The following is a 22,765-nucleotide window of genomic DNA, read 5'->3' as shown; positions in this document are numbered from 1 at the left end:
GACTCCATGCTGAGCATGGAGCCCCACTCAGGGCTCTATCTCAGGACCCTGAGATCATTACCTGAGTCGAAATCAGGAGTCAGTCGCTTAACCGACTGAGCCCCCAGGCGCCCCAATTCCCTTCTTTTAAAGAGGGCATTCTGGCATAGCTTTTTCTATTTTTAACCTTTTTAAAAAAAATTGTGGTAAAATATACATAACATAAATTTACCACTTAAACCACTTTTGAGTGTACAGTGATATTAAGTACATTCACACTGTTGTGCGACCATCACCACTATCCATCTCCAGACCTTTTTCATCTTCCCAAACAGCAACTCCCAAACAGCCATTAAACATGAACTCCCCATTTCCCCTCCCCTCATCCCTGACAACCACCACCATTCTACTTTCTGTCTCTATGAATTTCATTATTCTAGGTATCTCATCTACATGAAACCATACAGTGTTTTTGTGTGTGGTGTCTGGCTTATTTCAGTGAGCACAAGGTCTTCAATGTTCATCTATGCGTGGTATGAGAATGACATTCCTCTTAAAGGTGCTTTTAACCTTTTTGACAATTCTACTTGTTTTGAAGTTCTTTTTTTTTTTTTAAGATTTTATTTATTTATTTGAGAGAGAGAATGAGATAGAGAGCATGAGAGGGGGGAGGGTCAGAGAGAGAGGCAGACTCCCTGCTCAGCAGGGAGCCCGACGTGGGACTCGATCGCGGGACTCCAGGATCATGACCTGAGCCGAAGGCAGTCGCTTAACCAACTGAGCCACCCAGGCGCCCTTGTTTTGAAGTTCTTTCAACTAATTGGGTGGTTGGTAAAAGGACAAGTCTTGCTGGCTTTCTATATTGACTCATCTGTAAAATAGTTCTGAGTTTTGTACTATCATTTAAACATATCCAAGTAGGCATCACAAACCTATGGGATCCAGACACAAGTGGTAAAGGAGAGTGGAGGGGGGTCAATGGTGAAACGGAGAACCTTGCCTCCCATGAAGGTGGCCACTACCACCCAGTTCCAACCCATCATTCCTAATAGGTAATGTAGACCCAGAATCCAACGGACAAGTCTCCTAATTTTCATGCACTGGCCAGTACTGTTGCGCCAAATGGAACATATTTGCAAGCCAGATCTAGCCCACAGGCCACCAGTTCGCAGTCTCTGCATGGGCTAATAAGGAGCTAATTTTAGTGCGGCTTCATGCATGCATTCATTCATTCATTCACGCAATAAATGTGTACTGGGTCTCTACTAAAGGTTAGGCTACACATACAAGATATAGTTTAAAAAATATATGATAAGAGAGCAAACAGTAGCAGCATAAATGCTATAACAAAGCGAAAACAATTACGACTTAACATTTATTGAGCACTTCCTACGTGCCAGGGAGTTTTTAAGAACTTTACATGTATTAACTCATTTAAGTCTTGAAACAATCCTACGAAATAGGCATAAAGTGTTTCCATTTTAATTATGAAAACACAAGCCTTAAGCGGTCAAATCACTTGTCCGTGGTCACACCGCTTGAAAGTGCTGACGTGGGATTTGAGTTCAGATTGGTTCAGGAGCCCAAGGTCTTGACTGGAAGGGGTTCAGAGGACGGGGTCTTATAGGGTTAACCTGTGGATCTATGAAGACTTCCAGAAAGGTTAACGTTTGTCTTGTCTTGAAGGATGATTTCGGCAAACAAAGCCGGGAGTGCAATCCAGGCCGAGGAAGTTGAGCCAGGGATCATACTTTAAGGTTGGCAGGAAATGAGTCTGAAGAGGTCGCTCTCAGGGTCTCCAATGCCATCTATTCAACCCTTTGTTTTCAGGTGCGATATCGGCTTAGCGAGGGCTTATGTTTCAGTAGTAGCTGTGATAGCAGAATGGTGTAGAAGCACAGGGGCATTTACACGTACACGTTCCACACAGCGAAGCGCCCCTGATTTCTCCCGCCAGAGTCCCTCCGCCGCTGTCCTGCCCTAGACCACCTTCAGGGACTACAAGTCCCGTCATGCAGTCCCGTCGTGCAGCGAGGACGCGCCGGGAGCCCGGCGACCTGCCCCGCCCCGCCCAGGCTCCGCCCCCGCCCCGCCCCTCCCGCCCGCAGCCCCCTCCCGCCCGGCCAGCCCCGAAGAGTTCGCCCGGTGGCCGCGGCAGACGGAAGGCGAGGGAGAGCCTCGGCGGCAGCAGGATGGGGGACTCCAAAGTGAAAGTGGCCGTGCGGATCCGGCCCATGAACCGGAGAGGTGAGAGCCGAGCCCGCCCGGGGCCGCCACGGTGGAGCGGCAGGTGCCTGGCGCGCCCTTCCCTCAGCCGCGGCCGCCGTGTGGGGTCCGGCCGGTCCCGCCCCTGCAGTCCGCGTCTAGGCGAGAGAGCGGCCGGCGCGCCCCGAAACCTCGTCCCCCGCGCCCGCCCGTCCTGCGCGGGGACGCCCCTCCCCTCGCCCGCACCGCGTCCCGGGCGCCGCGGGCCCCACGTCCCGGTCCGCTGCCCCTTCCGCCGGCGCTCCCGCCCCGCCCCGGCGCCCTTTCGCCCTCTCGCCTCCCCTGCCCTTGCGGGAGGGCGCTCTGGTCCCTTGCCCCGGGCTCGCTTCCTCCTTCCCCCCACCCCTGCCCCTCGCTCGTGCCCCGCCGCGTCCCCCGCTTTCTCCTTGCCAGCTGTCAGAGTGGCCCCCGCCCCTCGTGTCCTCACCCCTCCAGCCTGCCCGGGACAGCCAGGGACCCCGAGGCCCCACGTCTCTGGCCCAGTCACCCCAACCCTGCACTTCTGTGGTCCGTGGCAGGAAGAAATGGCAGGGAATTTGGTTTACTCCTGAGAAAGCACTCAAGTGCAAACATTCCTCGTCTGCGTTTTTGTACGTTTAGCCTGGACGGTCATAAAGAATTGTAAAGACTTTGATGGAAGTTGGGTAAAAGAGATGCCCTTCCACCCTTTTTTTGGCTGTTGAGATAGTTTTGTTTTTGCTTGAAGTCATATTCGTCATCTCTCAACAATAAATAGTTTAAGTGCCAAGATTCTTGTGAAATTGTATCTTTCAGACATTCTCTCAATTCTGCAGGGAGGGTAGAGAAAGCAGATAAACCGAGTACATTTTAAATCATCTTTAGTCAGTCAAATGGAGTGAGGAGAACCCCCAACTCAAGTACCAAGAGGAGGTGGGCTGGGCCTTGGCTTTAATGCTTAAGTAGCAGCGTGACTGGGCAAGTAACCTGAAATGAGATAATATATTTGAAAACACTTTCTATACAAGGCTGTTATTGAGATTACTGTTACAACCCCAGCAGATGGCTTTTCAATTGATAAGACTCTTAACTAATCAAAATCTTGTATCAGAATCACTTCTAAGACGTTTTTGCAACTTACTTGTTGGTAATCAAGTGTTAAGTCTGTAGAAATTATGAGTTTTCCTTTTCTGTGCTATCATTTGTGTATATTGAGATACACAGATCAACCAGTTGTCAGTATGTTTTGTTGGGTTGTCCTTCTTTTGGAAGTTGGTTTATTTCTCTTAGAGTCATGTCTTCTATTGGAGTTGGTGATTCCCCCTTTCTCTGCTAGGTCAGCTTAAGGCTGTCACGTGACATAGAAGAGTTCCTCCTCCCCGCGGGCCCCCCCCCCCCCCCCCGAACTTAAACTAGTACACGTTTTGGGGCTTCAGTCTTTCCTTTGACAAAATTAGAGATCTTAGATGAATTCTGAAAGTTTTCAGAAACTTCTGTTCTTAAGTGCTCAGGCATCTTTATTCAACTTTATTACCATCACAATGATTAAAAAAAAAAAAAACAGGAAAAAGCAAGCCACATAAAACAACCTGGATTTGATTCTGAAAGGATGATTTCAGCACATTCTTAAAATTGCCTTTTCACAAAAAACTTGGAAATGTCAGTGCTAAAAAGATGCAGCTAACCAACCATCACAGAAGAACTATCTCAGATAATTAGAATCCTTCCCTGTTCCCCTCCCCCCATGAATTTCAGTTTTTGAGGGCAAGTACTATTGTTATAAATTGTCATTAGTTAGATTGTAATAATTGGCAGGATCAGAGTTTCCAGGGACACACAGAGTAATAATAATTTTAGCTGTGGAATGGATGTTAGCTGTTCCTTTGGTTGAACTCATTTCAAAATTAAGGTTTATACATGGATCCATTACTCTATTAATAGAAGTGCCTTATAATGGTAAACTGCTTCCCCCTTCATTTAGTGCCATCTCTTACCTAGCCTTGTATTTCCCAGATGCATATGGACTTCTTTTTGCTGTGATTACCACAATAATTAAGGTTGTTGGTTCTATTTTGTCATGAAGTTGTCATTTACATAAATCTAGAAGTAATGGAATACATTGTAGTGGAATTCTAAAGCTAATGATTTTTTTCTTTTTTTTAAGATTTCATTTTTAAGTAATCTCCACACCCAGCATGGAGTTTGAACTTAAACTCCCAGATCAAGTGTTGCATGCTCCACTGATTGAGCTAGCCAGGCTCCCCTAAAGCCAGTGATCTTCAAACTGCTGTCTGGAATTTGTTTAAAAAGACTAAAACAGAAATGTATTTTCTTTCCAGTAATTTGATCCAGAACTTTGATCATTACTTCTGGGAAAATTAGTGTATTAAGTAAGTAGTGTGTAATTATGACAAATAGTAAACTTCTAGTCATAATTATTTCTCTTTTAGCATATCAGTTCAGGATGCAACCTCAGAAATCACTCTTCACAAGTAAGAATGAGAAGAGAATGGGTTACCAGGATGATGAAGTTTTGCTGTATAGATTCTGATATTTGGAATCATATTGGCTACTTTTTGAGGAAAACTGAAATTTGCAAGAAGCTTCAAGCATACCATTAAGTTCTTCATCTGATTCAGTATCTGTGCTAAGGTGTTAAGGTAGTTAGTTGGTTTCTTATTTAACATTTATTATGGAAGTAAGAGTTTCAGTCTTTTTTGCTAAATTATATGTGGGTTTGGGAAACATAGTTATTTCAACATTAAGCATTATGCTCTAGTTCAATAATAGCAAGAATTATAACAGCTATTGAATACGCTTTTGTCAGTAATATTTTTTTTGTTATATATTTTAACATTGCACTAACAAAACAAAACATAAAGAGTCTACGACATCCTTCCATTTTAACAATTCATGCTCTCGGGTGCCTGGGTGGCTCAGTTGGTTAAGCAACTGCCTTCGACTCAGGTCATGATCCTGGAGTCCCGGGATCGAGTCCCGCATCGGGCTCCCTGCTCAGCAGGGAGTCTGCTTCTCCCTCTCCCGCTCCCCCCTCTTGTGCTCTCTCTCTCTCTCAAATAAATAAATAAAATCTTTAAAAAAATTTAAAAAAAATTAAAAAAAACCCCGAAAAACAATTCACGCTCTCATTTTCTTATTTCCATTCTAGTTTGTGTTCACATGCATATGTAATTTTACCTACTTTTAATATTACAACTTTTGTTTTTGCTTTTCTTCATCTGAAATATGTCCTTAAACAAGCTGAAGGAAAGCTGTTAACTTGATTTGTCATGAGATCTTGAAGTTCTTGTTGCAGATATTGTTTGTTTTTTCATGTTATTTTTCAGACTTGGACAACTCACGAGGTAACTCCGGTTGTGTTTTTCTATATACTGTAAGGAACACCCATTCATACATTATTAAACAGTTTAATTATTGAATGAACTGAAAGGTTTACAAGCATAATCGATGGTACTAGCTAGATCAGTGACACTCTCCTGTTCAGGAATTTGAAGTTTTATAACTTCAGATGGTTTAAAAAATACTTAATATTTACTGAGTGCCTGCCAGGTATCTAGCTTATATTAGATATTACAGGATCATACTGCCTTTCTGCAGAGGACTTCCCATGGTTAAATATGTATAAGATCAACTGCCAAAATAAATACATTTACATCAAAAGGGTTTGGAAAATACCTTTCCTATCTACCTAGCCTAAGGTAGTGAAACCAAGAATTACATTAGATATTTAGTTGGAGAGAAAAATAGTGAAATGGGTTGTTAAGGAAAATGGATAATAAGTATATTTCAACAGGTATTTCTCAAGGGATTACTTTGCATTTTATAGTACTTGATGCAGTGAAAGGCACAAAGAAAGAAGAATGTACCGTTCGATAGAAGTCAGTGCTTAAGTAAATCATGGTCTAGAATCTCAGTGGAAAGATTGTTATGTAGATATTAAAAATGATGAAAATCAGCATCATTTACCAAGGAAGGTAGTTTCCTATGTTAGCAGAAAAAGCAGAATGGAAAGCAGTATGTGCAACTGTACAGTTGGATCTGCTATTATGATTCTTACTGTGTAAAAATGTCAACAGAAATGGGCAAGGGCTAGAAAAAAACATGAAAAAATGAGATTGCTTGTTCCTGTTGGGAGACTTATATCCTGAAAACTCTCTCTTAGTGTTGACTGCTATTGTAGTGTTCAGCTTTTTAAAGTGTGCTTTATGGTTCATGCTCATGAGGAAATGGCTCTCCTGTGAAAAGACAAGATTAAAAGGTAAACACCTATTGCAGATTGCCAGGTAGTGATCGGGAAATACAGGAATTCAGAGGAGCGAAAGATCCCTGAAAGCCTGGTGATCAGGGAAGGCTTCTCTGGGGAGGGAGAACCTTGATTAGATGTGGAGGGAGGAAGCTTATGATCAGAATGGGTGCATGGTAGCAGGCGAGGGGAGAGCGTTGGGTCTTTGGGGAGGAACTATGGCCTGAGAGCAAAGGCACAGAGACAGGAATGAACCAGGCAAGTTTAGGTGGCAGAGACAAGAAAAGCCTGCCAGAAAGGAGGATTCTGTGAGCTTGACTAGAGAAGGATGAGTTTGGAAAGGTAGCGTGGAATTGCAGGGAGCCTTGAGTGCTAGCTAGGCCCAAAAGTGTGGGTTAGGGTGGCTGGTCCACGTGCTCTGTTTAGCTCTGTAGAACTTTGCATGGATCTCAGACACAAGCACGAAGGAGGAAGATTGCCAGGTCTTGAATTTTTTTTTTTTTTTTTTTTAAGATTTTTATTTATTTGCGAGAGAGAGAATGAGAGACAGAGAGCATGAGAGGGAGGAGGGTCAGAGGGAGAAGCAGACTCCCTGCCGAGCAGAGAGCCCGATGCGGGACTCGATCCCGGGACTCCAGGATCATGACCTGAGCCGAAGGCAGTTGCTTAACCAACTAAGCCCCCCAGGCGCCTGATTGCCAGGTCTTAGAGCAGGATCAAAAGCCTGGGTAGATGCCTGTTTCAGGGCATAGCTGGGTAACATTTAAGAGCGGGTGGTGAAAATGAAGCCATGTGAATAGGAAGAATCAGGAGGCTGGTCAAACTTAGGTAAGCAATCGGGACTCAGAAGACAAGGTGAGACTGAAGAAGTAAGAAGCTGAGAAAACACACTGGCAGTCTGTGAAGACACAGGTGATCCTTAGGAAATGAAGGGGCTAGGTAGCAAGGAGATTCTGAAACAGGAAGGGGGTTTTGACCCTGAGGTCATTGGTGGTCTCAGAGAGATAACTGATACTGGAGTCGAGGATGGCTGTGGATGGAAATTTCTGACATACTTTCTAAAACAGAAGATCCTTGTTTTCTACCATCTGCTTGATATGCTAATGGAGAATGAGGCACACATCTATTACAGTATTGTTTTGTTTCTACTGTCTCTGCTCAATGACTGAAATTGGGATTTATCCATATAGGGCCAGAGGCTTTTGGAGAAGAAAGTGCACATTTATATGATAAAATAAAATAAAATTTGTTTGAGTTTACTTTTACCCCCTCACCTCCATAAAGCAATGACTAATGTCTAACTTTTCCAGTCCTTAAGGTCTGAAGATGGAGGAAACCACTGACAAAACTATTCATTACGCTGATGGAGATGTTTATTGAGTGGAGATGGATTATTATTGATGTCTTGACTTGCTGATCAGGTTCCCCTTGTGTTCAACAGAGCATGTTTAAAAAAAAAAAAAACTTGGCAGAGATGAGCAGTGTAATTTATGGGGAAGTGCGTGACACTAACTGGTCTCTGGGACACAAATCCATGACTTAATTGGTACTGGGCTTGGGCTTTCAGCTGCTGTAGTATCTTTAAAAGATGGTATTAGCCCATTCAGTATGTGTTGATTGAAGAAAAGAACAATAGCTACTTCTTTCTGAGAGCTTTCTGTTTGTGAGCTACAGAGTTGAGTATTTTTTATACATTGTTTTACTCTTCAAACGAAATTCGGAAGGTAGTTTATGGAATTATCATTTAACGGAATCTCAGAGAGGGGTAAGTAAACTTCCCCAGAATTACAAGACCAGTATTTTGGAGCCTGAATTTCATCTACTGTGCCATTAAAGCCTATGCTTTTACTGCTGATTTGGACATGATGATCTTTAAAGGGACCTTGCATTCTTGAGTTTACATAATTTTCAAAGATGTACAGGGTACACGAGAAGCATAAGTTATGATCTTTGACCAAAGGAGCTCACTGTCTTGTTGGTAATAAGAGATGCACAGGTGAGTCAGTTACAAGAATATATGTACACAGTGATGCCACTGCATTATGAATTAAAGAAATGGGAATGAGACTTGAGAATGGTAAGGACTGTGCTGGAGACAATGGGCAGGGAGGGAGACATGGCAGGTGGGGTACAAAACACAAGTTGTTGGAATTAATCTGTGTGTTTTTACCTTGCTCATAAGCTAATAAATTAGCTAGTTACTGGTTCAGGGATGCTGGTAGAAGACATGGGACTTCTGGGTCAGAGGACTTCCTCATGGCATGGCAAGCAGTGTGAGTAGCTCCCCTTGATTGCCAATCCCATAAGGGTGTGGAGAGTCCAGATGGCTGCTGTGCAAGCAGTGGGTTTGTGTTGCATCTGAGGAACACTGGGCTTGGGGAATCCATTGTTTTAAGTGGTAAGCAAGCCTGTTCTTTGTCCCAAAGGAAGACCTTGTCCCTCAAGGTTGCTGGCTACAAACACATTCCTGAGAGAGGGGCTGGGTAAAGAGCATCTATGGCCTAGCATTCTAGGTATACCCAGCAAGCACATGTCAAGGTGGCATGGAAGCAACTGAAATTTAGGAAACACAGGAAGACTGCAAAGCTTCTTGTGTAGATGACTTAGATGACTAAGGGAATGAATGTTGGGGTCATTAACTGACATCAGAAATATAGGAGAAGCAGGTTTTAAAGTGGAGGTGTAGGAAATGATGAGTTTTATTCTTAGACATTCAACAATATTTAGTCAGTCCTTATCACGTGCTGTATACTGCACCTACAACTACGAGTAAGATAATCATGTGTACTTGGAAGAAATTCAACAGACTTGTTGAGTTTTAGGTGTCTGAAGTGTTGTAGTCAAGTGAGTGGATCCAGAGTGCTGTTGCATTTGGGTCTGAACCTAAGGGACTGGAGATGTGTGGAGAGTCACGCATTTGGGAGCCATTACTGTAGGTAGAAGATAGAATACCAAATTAAGGTGTGTGTGAAGGGGGAGGTCACAGAGGCCAAGAAGAGAGACCTAAGGAGAAGCAGATAAAAGTAATATGGAAGCCCAGGGCACGCCTGGGTGGTGCAGTTGGGTAAGAGGCTGACTCTTGGTTTCGGCTCAGGTTGTGATCTCAGGGTTGTGAGATCAAGCTCCATGTGGAGCCCCATGTCAGACTCTGTGCTCAGTGCAGAGTCTGCTTGAGATTCTCTTGTTCCCTCTACCCCTCCTGCTCGTTCTCTCTCTCTCTCTCTCTCTCTCAGATAAAAAAAAAAAAAAGTAATATGGAAGCCCAGAGAGAAAATGTGTCAAAGAGTGAATAGTCGGTAGTCCGATATCACAGGAATGGCACCTAATAATTGTGTTCAGTGGATTTGGCATCATGGCGGTCAGTGGTAATTTTCAGAATAATTTTGACTGAATGAATGAATTAGTGTTGGTATGTTAATAGTGGGCTGAGAAATAAGTGGGTTGCTAGTATGGTGGCAGTGAATATACAAGTTTCTTTCAAGAAAATCTATTTAGAAGGGAAGGGTAAAGAGTGGTATCTGGAGTTGTACCTAGGAACAGACCTTTTTTTTTTTAATGAGCTGTTTGAGACTCATTATAGACAGAGCCAATAGAGAGGGAAATTTTTGAAATATGGGAAGAAGGGGATAATTATGTAATGGCAAAGGCCTGGAGTGTGTAATTTTCTTGATGAAGTAGATTGTGAGGTTGTTATTTGAGAGTGAAAAGAATTGGTTTGGCTGGGATCTTTGGAGTAGTGATTGTTTAGAAATGTAATTGAAGAACTCTAACCATATTTATATCTATTGAGGGTAGTGGGATCATTCTTTCTAATTTTTTTAAGATATAATTCATCAAAAGTGTACAATGTAGTGGCTTTAGTGTATTTGCAGAGTTGAACAAGCATCACCATTATCCCAAAGACTCTGTCCCCACTAGCAGTCACTGTCCACCCCCTTCCCCCAGCACACACCCATCCCTCTTCCCTGCCCCTGGCAACCCCTGCACTACTTCTTGTCTCTATGGATTTGCCTGTCTGAGCATTTCATATAAATGGAATCATGCGATATGTGGACTTCCGTATCTGACTTTTCACTTGGCATGATGTATTCAGGGTTTAGCCATGTTGTAGCATGAGTCAGTACTCATTCCTTTTTAAAGTTGAATAATATTACGTGATATGGATATGCTGCATTTGTTTACTCATTCATTAGTTGATGGGCATTTGGCTTGTTTCCACTTTTTGGCTGTTATGAATAATACTGCTGTGAACATTTGTGTATAAGTTTTTGTGTGGATGTATATTTTTCTTTTGGGTGTATATATACATAGAAGTGGAATTTCTGGGTCATATAGTAACTCTAACTTTGGAGGAACTGCTAAATTGTTTTCCAAAGTGACTGCACCATTTTATGTTCTCACCAACAGTGTATGAAAGTTCCAATTTCTCCATGTCCTTGCCAACACTTGCTTTGTCTGTCTTTTTGATTATTGCCATCCTAGTGTGTGTGAAGTAGTATCTCATAGTGGTTTTGATTTTCATTTCTCCAGTGTCTAATGATGTTGAACATCTTTTCATGTGTTTATTGGCTATTTGTAGATCTTTGGAGAGATTTCTATTCAAACTATCATTTTATTTTATTTTTAATTTTTTAATTTTAATTTTAATTTTTTTCAGTAGGCTCCAGGTTTAGTGTGGAGCCCCGTGCGAGGCTTGAACTCATGACCCTGAGATCAAGACCTGAGCTGAGGGGTGCCTGGGTGGCTCTGTTGGTTAAGTGGCGGGCTTTTGCTTTCAGCTCAGGTCATGATCTCAGGGTCCTGGGATTGAGCCCCATGTTGGGCTCGGTGCTCAGCTCAGCCAGAATTCTGCTTGGGGATTCTCTTTCTCTCTCCCTACGCCCCTCCCTGTGCTCTCTCTCTCTCAAATAAATAAATCTTTAAAAAAAAAAAAAAAGACCTGCGCTGAGATCAAAAGTTGGATGCTCAACTGACTTAGCCACTGAGGCGCCCCTCAAACTATCATTTTAAAATTCAGGTTTTCTTTTTATTATTGAACTGGTAAAATTATTTATATATTTTGAATACCAGTCCTTTATCAGAGAAATTATTTACAAATGTTTTCTTGATTGTTGTGGGTTACCTTTTCGTTCTGTTACTGGTATCTTTTAAAGCACAAAAGTGTTTTTTTGTTTGTTTTAAAGATTTTATTTTTAAGTAATCTGTGCACCTAATGTGGGGCTCAAACTCACAACCCCGAGATCAGGAGTTGCATGCTCCACCAACTGAGCCAGCCAGGCACCCCTGCAGCACAAAAGTTTTTCATTTTGATCTGATCCAATTTATCTTTTGTTGGTTGTGCTTTTAATGTCGTATGTAAGGGATCATGACCTAACTCAAGGTTATGTGGATTTATGCCTGTATTTTCTTCTAAGAGTTTTATAGTTTTATACTTTATATTTGGGTCTTTGATCCATTTGGAGTTAATTTTTAAATTTTTTTTTTTTATTTGCAAGAGAGAATGAGAGAGAGCACGAGAGGGAGGAGGGTCAGAGGGAGAAGCAGACTCCCTGCTGAGCAAGGAGCCCGATGTGGGATTCGATCCCGGGACTCCAGGATCATGACCTGAGCCGAAGGCAGTCGCTTAACCAACTGAGCCACCCAGGCGCCCCGGAGTTAATTTTTGAATGTGATGTGAGGTAGAGGTTCAATTTCTTTCTATTGCATGTGGATATCCAGTTGTCCCAGAACCATTTGTTGAAATGACTATACTTTCCCCGTTGGAATGTCTTGGCATTCTTGTCGAAAATCAGTTGACTGTTGAATTTATTCATGACCTTTTGGCTAAGATCAAGTGAAGAGTAAGTTACAGTGAGCTTTTTAGGAATGTGACCGGTAGGTAAAGGGAGGTACATTTATATTTCTGAGTAGTATATTTGGTTTGAAAATTATTAGTAATTTTCTGGAGAATTAGAAAACAGATTACTACATGGGCAACTCAGACTTACTTTCTTCACACTAAGAATGATGCATTTCCTCAGATGGAATATAAGTTATGTAAAGGGAGTGTCCCAAACCCTGCCCATCTTTCACTATGATGTCATTAAGGAATGAGCCATAGCTGATTTATGCATTGAAGGAAGACTTGTTTCAAATTATTGTTCACTTTTACAGGGTGACTAATTTGCTGGCTGAGTAAGCTGAATTGTCAGCTGTTAATATTTTAGTATTCATCTTGAGGAACTTGACCTAGAAAAGGATCGTGTTTGGGAAATAATATGGGATCTTTAATGTTAGTGGAGTAAATTTCTTTCTTTTTTCTAAGGACTCATGGATACATCAAAGCATTCATGGTTCTAAGTACGATAGAGCTTCATTAGTCATGATATAAACTTATAGTATTACTTAACTTTAGGATCACTCTGATTTTTTATTGGTTTTCAGACATAGTACTAATAAATTCCAATCTCATTATTATAGGCTTCCCTAGGAATAAACTGTTGTCCATGTGTTACTTATTATAATAACGGTGAGCATTTAGTGCTATTTTTTTTATTGTGGTAAGGTACATATAACATAAAATTTACCATCTTAAACCATTTTTAAATGTACAGTTTAGTGACATTAAGTTGTTGTGTGACCATCACCACTCTCCGCATCTAGAACGTTTTTATCTTGTAAAACTTTAACTCTGTATCCATGAAACTCCCCTGTTGCGCCTTAAGCCCAGCCCCTGGCATCTACCATCTTACTTTCTATCTCTATGAATTTGACTACTCTAGGTACTTCATGTAAGTGGAATCATATAGTATTTGTCCAGCTACCTCACTTGGCATAATGTCAAGGCTCATCCACATTTTAGCAGAATTTCATTCCTTTTTAGGGTTGAATAATATTCCATTGACTTATATACCACATTTTTGTTTTTCCATTCATTCATCGATGGATACTTGGATTGTTTTCAGCTTTTGGCTGTTGTGAATACTGCTATGAATATGGGTATACTTTAATGCTGATTCTGTAAAGGCAGCTCATAACAGCTAGGTCCTTATCTTTTTAATCTAAGTATTTTTCCAAATTAAAAGGAAGCTGTTTATCTTTTGGATTTTTGGTAGGTGTTTAAAAAAAATTTTTTTGTTTGTTTTTTGGGATGCCTGGATGGCTCAGTTGGTTAAGCGTCTGCCTTCTGCTCAGGTCATGGTCCCGGGGTCCTAGGATCGAGTCACATGTTGGGCTCCTTGCTTGGTGGGGAGCCTGCTTCTCCCTCTGCCTGCTTTTCAACTTCTGCCTGCCGCTCCCTCTGCTTGTGCTGTCTCTCTCCCTGACAAATAAATACAATCTTAAAAAAAATTTTTTTTTAGTTTTTAAAATTCAGATTAAATTTAAGGCCTAAATTTGTTACTATTATTTAATTCCTGCTTGCTTTCTAAGCAGTGTAGAACAAGAAGTTTTATTTTATTTATTTAAAAGATTTTATTTATTTATTTGACAGAGACACAGCAAGAGAGGGAACACAAGCAGGGGGGAGTGGGAGAGGGAGAAGCAGGCTTCCCGTGGAGCAGGGAGCTGGATGGGGGGCTCGATCCCAGGATCCCAGGATCATGACCTGAGCCGAAGGCAAATGCTTAACAAGTGAGCCACCTAGGCGGCCCAAGTAAGAAGTTTTAAATGGAGAAAGTGTCATATTTAGAATCTTATTGCAATGTTATTTTTTTTTAAAGATTTTATTTTTAGGTAATCTCTACACTCAGCATGGGGCTTGAACTCACAATCCCTGAGATGAAGAGTTGCATGTTCTACTGACTGAGGCAGCCAGGCGTCCCTTTTACAATATAATTGAATTCAACCAACTAGTAACATTTGATGGTACACTAGCTGTAGCATTTATATTCAATGTTTTTCATATATCTGACCTTTAAATTCTCTTCAAATCTCACTGCTTTTATTTGCTTGGGTGTGTGTGTCCTAGATGTTCCATCCATATTCAAAACAGCCTTGTCTTAGTATCTGTCCATCAATCAACAGAATCAGAGTGGGAATTTTGTTGATAACAATGGAGGTACTGAAGTGAAGATCGTTTTTATATTTTAAAGGCCACCTTTTGTGGGTATTAAATGTAGGGACATTTGTAACTGTTGCAGTCTTTAGGACAAAATGAATTTAGGTTGAATATATTAGTTATTAGGTGATTCTGTGTATTGTATAGGATTTTCCCAGGATTGGTTCCTTTATCATGCCATTTAATGCTTCCAAATTATTAGTTCTATCTAATGAAGTTATGAGACAGAGAAGGGAGGAGCCGTGAAGAGGATAGGGAAAAAGCATACAAATATTGAAGGAAAATGTTTGGATCCCTTCTCAATTCAAGATCATTTGAAATGAAGGCACAGTACTTAGAAAATACTTGATTTACAGTTTTTCAGGCATGCATTCTACTGTGTACTTCAGCATACAGAACTATGCATGCAGCTCCTTTGCTCAGACCAAATGTTCTTGCAAGACACTACTAACTAACTTTGTGGTGGGTGGTGAGATGGTAGATTCTGAGTCACACAGTACAATTTCCGGAGGGTTGATAATACATTTGTGTATAATACAGATTTGACTGTAAGGGGCCAGCCAATACAATATGGTCAGAACCCATTAAGGAGTAGTATTAACAAAGTATGATGATCGCAGACTTTCTTGAGCTCTGGGCCTATGAACTTTAGTGCTAGTTGACCGCAGTAGAACATTTGCTGCTTTGGGATTAGTCTTCTACACCTAGGTAAAACATAGCTCAATAGTTTTCTTTTCAGTTTTCTTTGCCTGAAAAATGTGTTGGCTATTTGTACTTCTAGAATATATCTTTGAGAACAGTTGTAGAAAAACCACTGTAAGAAACGTTGTGGCAGGTACAGGGAGGGAAATTTTTGTTTTTGCTTTTTTGTATTTGTCTCAGTTATGTAAGTTAAAATGAAAAAAAGAAGTGACCTTTCCTGGCAGTGGAAATACTCTTAAGTTGTAATGAATATGACATTGACATTTGGCCAAGGTTCTTTGGGAAATACAAAATAGCTCCAATGTAAGTACAACTCCTTTCCTTAGAGCTTATCTTTTGGTAATGGAGATAAGGCAAACAGTTTCATACTTTGGGTCAGAAAAATGTAAGAATATAAAAATATGAAGGGTACGTGAGTGGCTCAATCAGTTGAGCATACTACTCTTTGTTTTGGCTCAGGTCATGATCTCACGGTCATGAGATCAAGCCTCACATGGGGCTCTGTGCTCATTGTGGAGTCTGCTTGAGATTCTCTTTTTCCCTCTCCCTCTACCCCCCCCCCAACTCACACTCTCTTTCTAATAAATAAATCTTTAAAAAAAAGAATATAAAAATATGAAAACATAAATATGACATGGCCTATACTTAAAAAAATAGCTTTATTGAAAAAAAGAAAAAATAGCTTTCTTGAGATATAATTCACATATCATACAATTCAACCATTTCAGTGGTTTTTATCATGCTCACATAATTGTGCAGTTATCAGCATAATCAATTTTAGTACATCTTCATACCTCGAAAGAAAACTATACCCATGTAACCACATGGTGACTATAGTTAGTGATACTGTATTGCATATTTGAAGGTTGATAAGAGAGTAGATGTTAAAAGTTCTCATAATGGAAAAAATTTTTGTAATTATGTATGGTGACAGATGTAGCCTGATGTGGTGAGCATTTTGCAATATATACAAATAGGGAATCATGCTGTACACCCAAAACTCATAATGTGGTATGTCAGTTATACCTCAGTTAAAAATAAACAAAACACTATACCTATTAGTAATCACTCCCCAGCTGTAGGCAGTAACTTGTCTATTTTCTGTCTCTGTTTGCCTATTCTGAGTAGAGTAGAATCATATAATGTGGTATTTTGTAACTGGCTTCTTTCACTTCGCACAAGCTTCATTCATGTTGTAGTGTGTGTCAGTACCATATTCCTTTTAATTGCCAAATAGTGTTCCATTTCATGGATATACTAAATTTATCCATTCATTAATTGATGGACATTTGGATTGTTCCACTTTTTGGCTGTTATGAATAGCCAAATACTAGCATTATGAACATTTATGCGCAAGCTTTTGTGTGGACCTAGGTTGTCACTTCTAATAATATAATATACTATAATATAATAGATGATATAATATCTCATAGATAATATATATCTAGGAGTGGAATTGACAGTTCATATGCCAGCTCTCTGTGTAACTTTTTGAGGAACTGCCAGACTGTTTTCCAAAGTAACTACACCATTTTACATTCCCATCAATAATGTATGAGGTTTCCAATTTCTCCACATCCTCCCTAACATTTGTTATTATCTGTCTTTTTGACTATCATTACGCTAGTGGGTGTGAAGTGGTATCTCATTGTATTTCGGATTTACATTTCCCAATGTGTAATGATTTTGAGCATCTCTTCTTCTGTTTATTGGCCATTTTTGTATCTTTTTTTTTTTTGAGAGATGTCTATTCAGATCCATTGCCCATTTAAAAATTGGATTGTCTTTTTATTATTGAGTTTTAAGAGTTCTTTATGTTTTCTGATACAAGTCCCTTATTAGATATATAATTTACAAATTATTTATAAATTTGTTCGATTCTGTGGGTTGTCTTTTTACTCTCTTAACAGCATCCTTTGAAGTACAAAAGTTTTTCATTTTGATGCTGTCCAGTTTATCTATTTTTTTTGTTTTTGCTTGTGCTTTTAGTGTCTAAGAAACCATTACCTAACCCAACATCATGTGAGTTTACCCTAATGTCTTCTTCTAAGAGTTTTATAGTTTTAGCTCTTACACATTTATGTTTGTGATCTTTTGGAATCAATTTTTATGCATGATGTTCATTCTTTGCATGTGGATATCCAGTTGTCCCACCACCATTTTCTGAGAAGACTGTAGTTTTCCCACTGGATTGTCTTGTCAAAATTGTTGGCCATAAATGTGACAGTATATTTCAGGACTGTCTGTACCATTGTTCTATGTGCCTGTCCTTCTGTCCTTATAGTAGTGTAGCACCGCCTTGATTATGTAGCTTTGTAGTTAAGTTTGACATTGGTGAGTGTGGTCTTTCTACTTTGTTCTTTTTCAAGAATATTTGTCTATTCCAGGTCTCATGCATTTCTGTATAGATTTAGGATCAGCTTGGTTAAAAAAAAAAAAAAAGCTATCCTGGGATTTTGATAGGGATTACCTTGAATCTTGTAGACCAGTTTGGGTGTATTGCTATCTTAATAGTATTAAGTCTTTCAATTCATGAACGTAAAATAACTTTCCATTTATTTAAGTCTTGAATTTCTTTCAACAGTGTTTTGGAATTTTCATTGTACAAGTTTTGTACTTCCTTTTTTTTTAAAGATTTATTTATTTATTTATTTATTTGTCAGAGACACAGTGAGAGAGGGAACACAAGCAGGGGGAGTGGGAGAGGGAGAAGGCGGCTTCTTATGGAGCAGGGAGCCCGATGTGGGGCTCGAACCCAGGACCCTGGGATCATGACCTGAGCCAAAGGCAGACGCTTAACCGACTGAGCCACCCAGGCGCCCCTTGTACTTCTTTTAAATTTATTTCTAAGTAGTTGAGTCTTTTTTTAAAATTTTTTATTGTTATGTTAATAACCATACATTACCTCATTAGTTGTTTAAATTTTTATTGTTATGTTAATCACCACACATTACATCATTAGTTTTTGATGTAGTGTTCCATGATTCATTGTTTGTGCATAACACCCAGTGCTCCATGCAGAATGTGCCCTCTTTAATACCCATCACCAGGCTAACCCATCCTCCCACCCCCCTCCCCTCTAGAACCCTCAGTTTGTTTTTCAGAGTCCATCGTCTCTCATGGTAGTAGTTGAGTCTTTTTGATGCTATTATAAATTGTTTTCTTAACTCCATTTTTGGGTTTTTTATTGCTGATGTATAGAAGCACAACAGATTTGTGTATGTTGATCTTGTATCCTACAACTTTGTAAGACTTGTTTATTCTAATAGTTTTTAAATGGATTCCTTATTCTATGTACAAGATGATATCATTGTACATAGAGATAGTTTTACTTCTTTCTTTTCAATCTGGATCCCTTTTGTTTATCTTGCCTAACTGCCCTGACCAGAACTTCTAGAACGATGTTGAATAGAAATTGTAGTCATCGGACTTCCTTGTCTTATTCCTGATGTTTGAGGGTAAGTCTCTAAGGTAAACCACTAAGCATGATGTTAGCTGCAGGTTTTTATAGATGTCCTTTATCAGGTTGAGAAGTTCCCTTCTATTCCTAGTTTTTTTGGGTGTTTTTATCATGAAAGAGTGTTGTATTTTTGTCAAATGATTTTTCTGAAATAAATTAATTAAAAATGACCATTTTCTCTGTTTTTTTTTTTTCTTCCTCTCTTTTTTTATCCGCAGAAATTGACTTGCATACCAAATGTGTGGTGGATGTAGATGCAAACAAGGTTATACTTAGTCCTGTAAATACTAATCTTTCCAAAGGAGATGCCCGGTAAGTTAAGAAACAGTGTTATGTTCAATGGATTTTTTAAATGACTGAAAGCAGCAATGGCTGCTGAGCTGAGTTCAGCTCAGCAAATAACAAATGCTTCATTACTGTGTAGGGAGACACATAGCTGTCGAGTCAAAGAGGCGAGGTCTATAATATGGAATGACTAAGTGCCAGGATGGGTGTTGTAGATAGCAGTTGTATCAGAAGCTCAAAGAGAGCTTTAGGGCAGAAGGTAGAGTAACAGGAAGCCTTCTTGAAGGAGACGGTACCAGCTAGAAGATTAGTAAGACATAAATGGGAGGTTGGGTAGAAGAGAAGACCTTTAGGTTGTTCCTCAGCTTGGGTTGTTTTTACTTCTGCCACATTGAATCCTGTTAGTTAGAGCCCATTTCAGGTGCTACTTTTTCCACAAGGCATTCCTGCATCCTTCAGTGACTCCTTTCCTCTAAATCCTTGTAAACTGTAATCTGTATCACCTAACTGAATTAGTATACATTGTTTTGGATTGCTACTTGTAGCTGTTCGGTGGATTTTAAGGTCTTGGAGGGAAGAGACTCTCTGTCAGGGGTTGAAGATAATCGCTTCTGGATTTGGATGATAGTATGAACAAAAGGAAGGGCCAGAAAGTGTACAGAAAACGAATTTGGGGAAGAGGCAAGAGATTCATTTGGTTTTTCTCAGCAAGTGTAGGGAAGTTAATTTAATCAAACAAGCTAGGTTCAGATTACAGAAGACCTTGAAAGCCAAGAAGGAAATTTGACCTATATTTTTATGGGTAAGATAACATCTTTGACAGTTTTTTAATATTGTGGTTAAGGGGGTGGATTAGGAAAAGTTGTCAGTTGGCCGTGTAGAGAATGGTTGCAAGTGGGGAAAAACTGGCTTTTCATAGAGATCAGCTTGATTTCAGAGATGTTTTTCTACTGACCCTGGAAGTAAATTACACAAATTAGAGAGACAGTACCATCCATGGTGCTTTGCTGGAAGTAGATACTTAAATTTGTAGAGACAATGTTGTGTATGGAAATACATACAGAAGACACTCCATAAATGTTCTTTCAGGTTGAGTCATTGAGTTGAAAGGGCATTTCTGACTTGGAGTCAGAAAATCTTAAACCCCTACTTAACTATGTTGTTTTTAACTAGTAGCTTCTAAACTAGTAACTATTTTTAACTTTTTTGAGTCTTATCTGTATGGTGTATGCCTTACCACTCTCATAGAAGTGTTTTCTGAAGATCAAATTAGTGATTGTTAAAGTGTTCTGTAAAGTGCTCTGTAACTGTTTGGGCTTATTGTCTTTGATATAGAGCTATTTCATAAGTATCACTAGGATATGGGTACTATCAGATATGATGTTATTAGGGTGTAAAGGGTATAGATGTGTCAAAAATGATGCTAGGATTTTGAGCTTGCTCATTGATTGATCTGTTGTTCTGAGTATTAACTGAAATCATTAATATGGGAGGCTGTTTAATGCTCTTAGAATTTGAATTCTGGAGATTGTTGCTTTATTTAGAAATGTGGTTACCTCTGAACAAACTTGGAGGCAATATCCTATGGTAGAAAGAGTGTAGGCTTTATCTGTAGACTGACTTGGATTCAAATTCTGGCTTTGCCACTTGGTAGAATGGTTACCTACCTGTGTTCCTTATTTATAAAGTGTTTTAGTTTTCTAAATTTTCTATTGCTGCATAACCAATTATCTTTAAAAGCTTAGTGGCTCAAGGCAACAGTAATCATTTATTAGCTCATGGTTTCTGTGGGTCAGGAATTCAGACAGGGCTCAGCAGGGATGGCTTGTCTCTGCCTCATGCTGTCCAGGGCATAGCTGGAAGACTTGAAGGCTGGGGATTGGAATCATCTGGAGATGGCTCTGTCACCCAGATCTGGTGGTTGATGCTGCCTGCTGGCTGGAGAGGTAGCTGGGGCGGTAGGCAGAATACCTGCTCACAATCTGGTGTCAGGTTCCAAGGGTAAGTGTCCTGAGAGAGCGAGAAAGCCCGGTGGAGGTAGCATTGCCTTTTATGTCCTAACCTTGGGAGTCACACAGTATCTTCTGTCACATTCTCTTACTCAAGGCTGATCTAAAGCTCTAAACAATTTCCAGAAGAGGAAATACAGACTCATCTTTTAATGGAGGAACATTAGCGTCACATAAGAAAAGCCTTTGGGGTGAGATGTGTGTTATTGTTGCTGCCTTTGGAAAACACAGTCTGCCACAAGTGTGTAATAGTATCCACCTGATAAGTTGTTGTGAGAATAAAACGACAACATAAAAGCTGAAAAAATATTTTTTCTTTCCTTTTGAGGTCTTTAAATCTCAAGGGTTTGTGAAAGGATTAAATAGCGCTTCTAGAATATCTTGGATGGCTCTTTTTTCCATATGCTGCAGATACAAATTGAATATCACTCAGTGCTATAGAGGATTGTTCGATAAAAAACTTTAAAAAATGCCAACTTCCAATAAGGTTGGTATGTAATGGTTTTTGATGAAGTAAAGTTAAGCACAGATTTTTAAAGAACAGCTTTTATAGAGTGAAGTGTATATAGCTTGATAATTTTTCATAAGTTGAACATAATTCCTGTAAGTGGCACCTAGATAAAAACTGAGAACATAGCTGGGGCACCTGCGTGGCTCATTCAGAAGGGCATGTGACTCTTGATCTCTGGGTCGTGAGTTCAAGCCCATGTTGGGTGTAGAGGTTACTAAAAAATATAAGTGAAAAAAAAAAAAAAAGAACATTGTTAGTATAATAAAAGATTGCCTTTGGAGAAGTGCTTTTTCTTTTCTTGGCTTTTTAAATTTTATTGATTTATTTGAGAGAGAGAAGGAGCAGAGAGAGGGGCAGAGGGAGAGGGAGAAGCAGACTCTCCACTGAGCAGAGAGCCTGGACGGACATGGGGCTCGATCCCAGGACCCTGAGATTGTGACCCGAGCCGAAGGCAGATGCCCAACCGACTGAGCCACCAGGCTCCCCGAAAAGTGCTTTTTCTTTTAATATACTATCAAGGTGAAAAGAGAAAATAGAAATTTTGTAATGTAACGGTCTAGCAGTACATGTTGACTTCATTAAATGTGAAGAAAAATTGGAAGAAAACATAAATTAAAAGCTATTTTATGTGATATGAAGTTAATTACAGTCTAGTTTGTAGAATGATTAATCCATAAAACAAGTTATGGTTTTATAGGGGCTATATTTGTAACTAGAGAGTTAGGAATTTAAAGTTAACATATAAGTGATTTGAGTCTGTTTAAATTAGTAGTCAGAAAGGCTCAAATTAATATTTTTTCTTTAAAAGCTATAAAATCCTTGCTTTTAGAATAGTATCCAATTCTGTTTACTCTAAAACCATGACTAATTTTATGTGTATATTTAACAACTCAAGTTAGTATACTTTGAAAGTGGACATATATACTTTTAAAATAATGATTTGTAATTTTTCTGATTAATTTTGTATTAACTTCTGGCAGTTTCACGATTTGATGTTTGTGCTTATTAAAACTAATAGAAACCCTGGTTAAATGAATGGGTAAACCATTTCTAGTGTAACAGCTTAATCATGGAGATTTGGGAAACATTTCCTGCTGTGCTGTATATGGGATTTTAAAACTGTTCTGAAAAATAAGATGCTTAAAATTCAGAAAATTATAACACAAGGCTAAGAGATTAAGAATGCTGACTTTGGAGCCAGAAATCCTGGATTGAATGTCACCTTCACCACTTACTGTGTGTGCTGTGGAGCAGGTTACTTAATTGTCCTCTGTCTCAATTTATTCATTGGTAA

The 22,765-nt window shown here is 39.6% G+C and overlaps 1 protein-coding gene across 2 annotated transcripts in view; it reads left to right on the top strand.

The window, feature by feature from the left end:
• The first annotated feature begins 2,099 nt into the window (after positions 1-2,099).
• KIF13B (kinesin family member 13B) overlaps positions 2,100-22,765 on the top strand; it is a 205,639-nt gene continuing 184,973 nt past the window's right edge. For both annotated transcript variants that reach the window (XM_035022644.1, XM_035022643.1), the window contains exons 1-2: positions 2,100-2,226; positions 18,885-18,978. In XM_035022644.1, coding sequence (XP_034878535.1) covers positions 2,172-2,226; positions 18,885-18,978 — 149 coding nt within the window. In that variant the 5' untranslated portion in view covers positions 2,100-2,171. The remainder of the gene's footprint in view (positions 2,227-18,884; positions 18,979-22,765) is intronic.

The sequence above is a fragment of the Mirounga leonina genome, unplaced genomic scaffold (genome assembly GCF_011800145.1).
Source record: "Mirounga leonina isolate KUSES-001 unplaced genomic scaffold, KU_Mleo_1.0 Mir_176, whole genome shotgun sequence".
Classification (NCBI taxonomy): Eukaryota; Metazoa; Chordata; class Mammalia; order Carnivora; family Phocidae; genus Mirounga; species Mirounga leonina.
The sequence above is the reverse complement of the archived record's forward strand: the minus strand, read 5'-3'. Positions and strand labels throughout refer to the sequence as shown.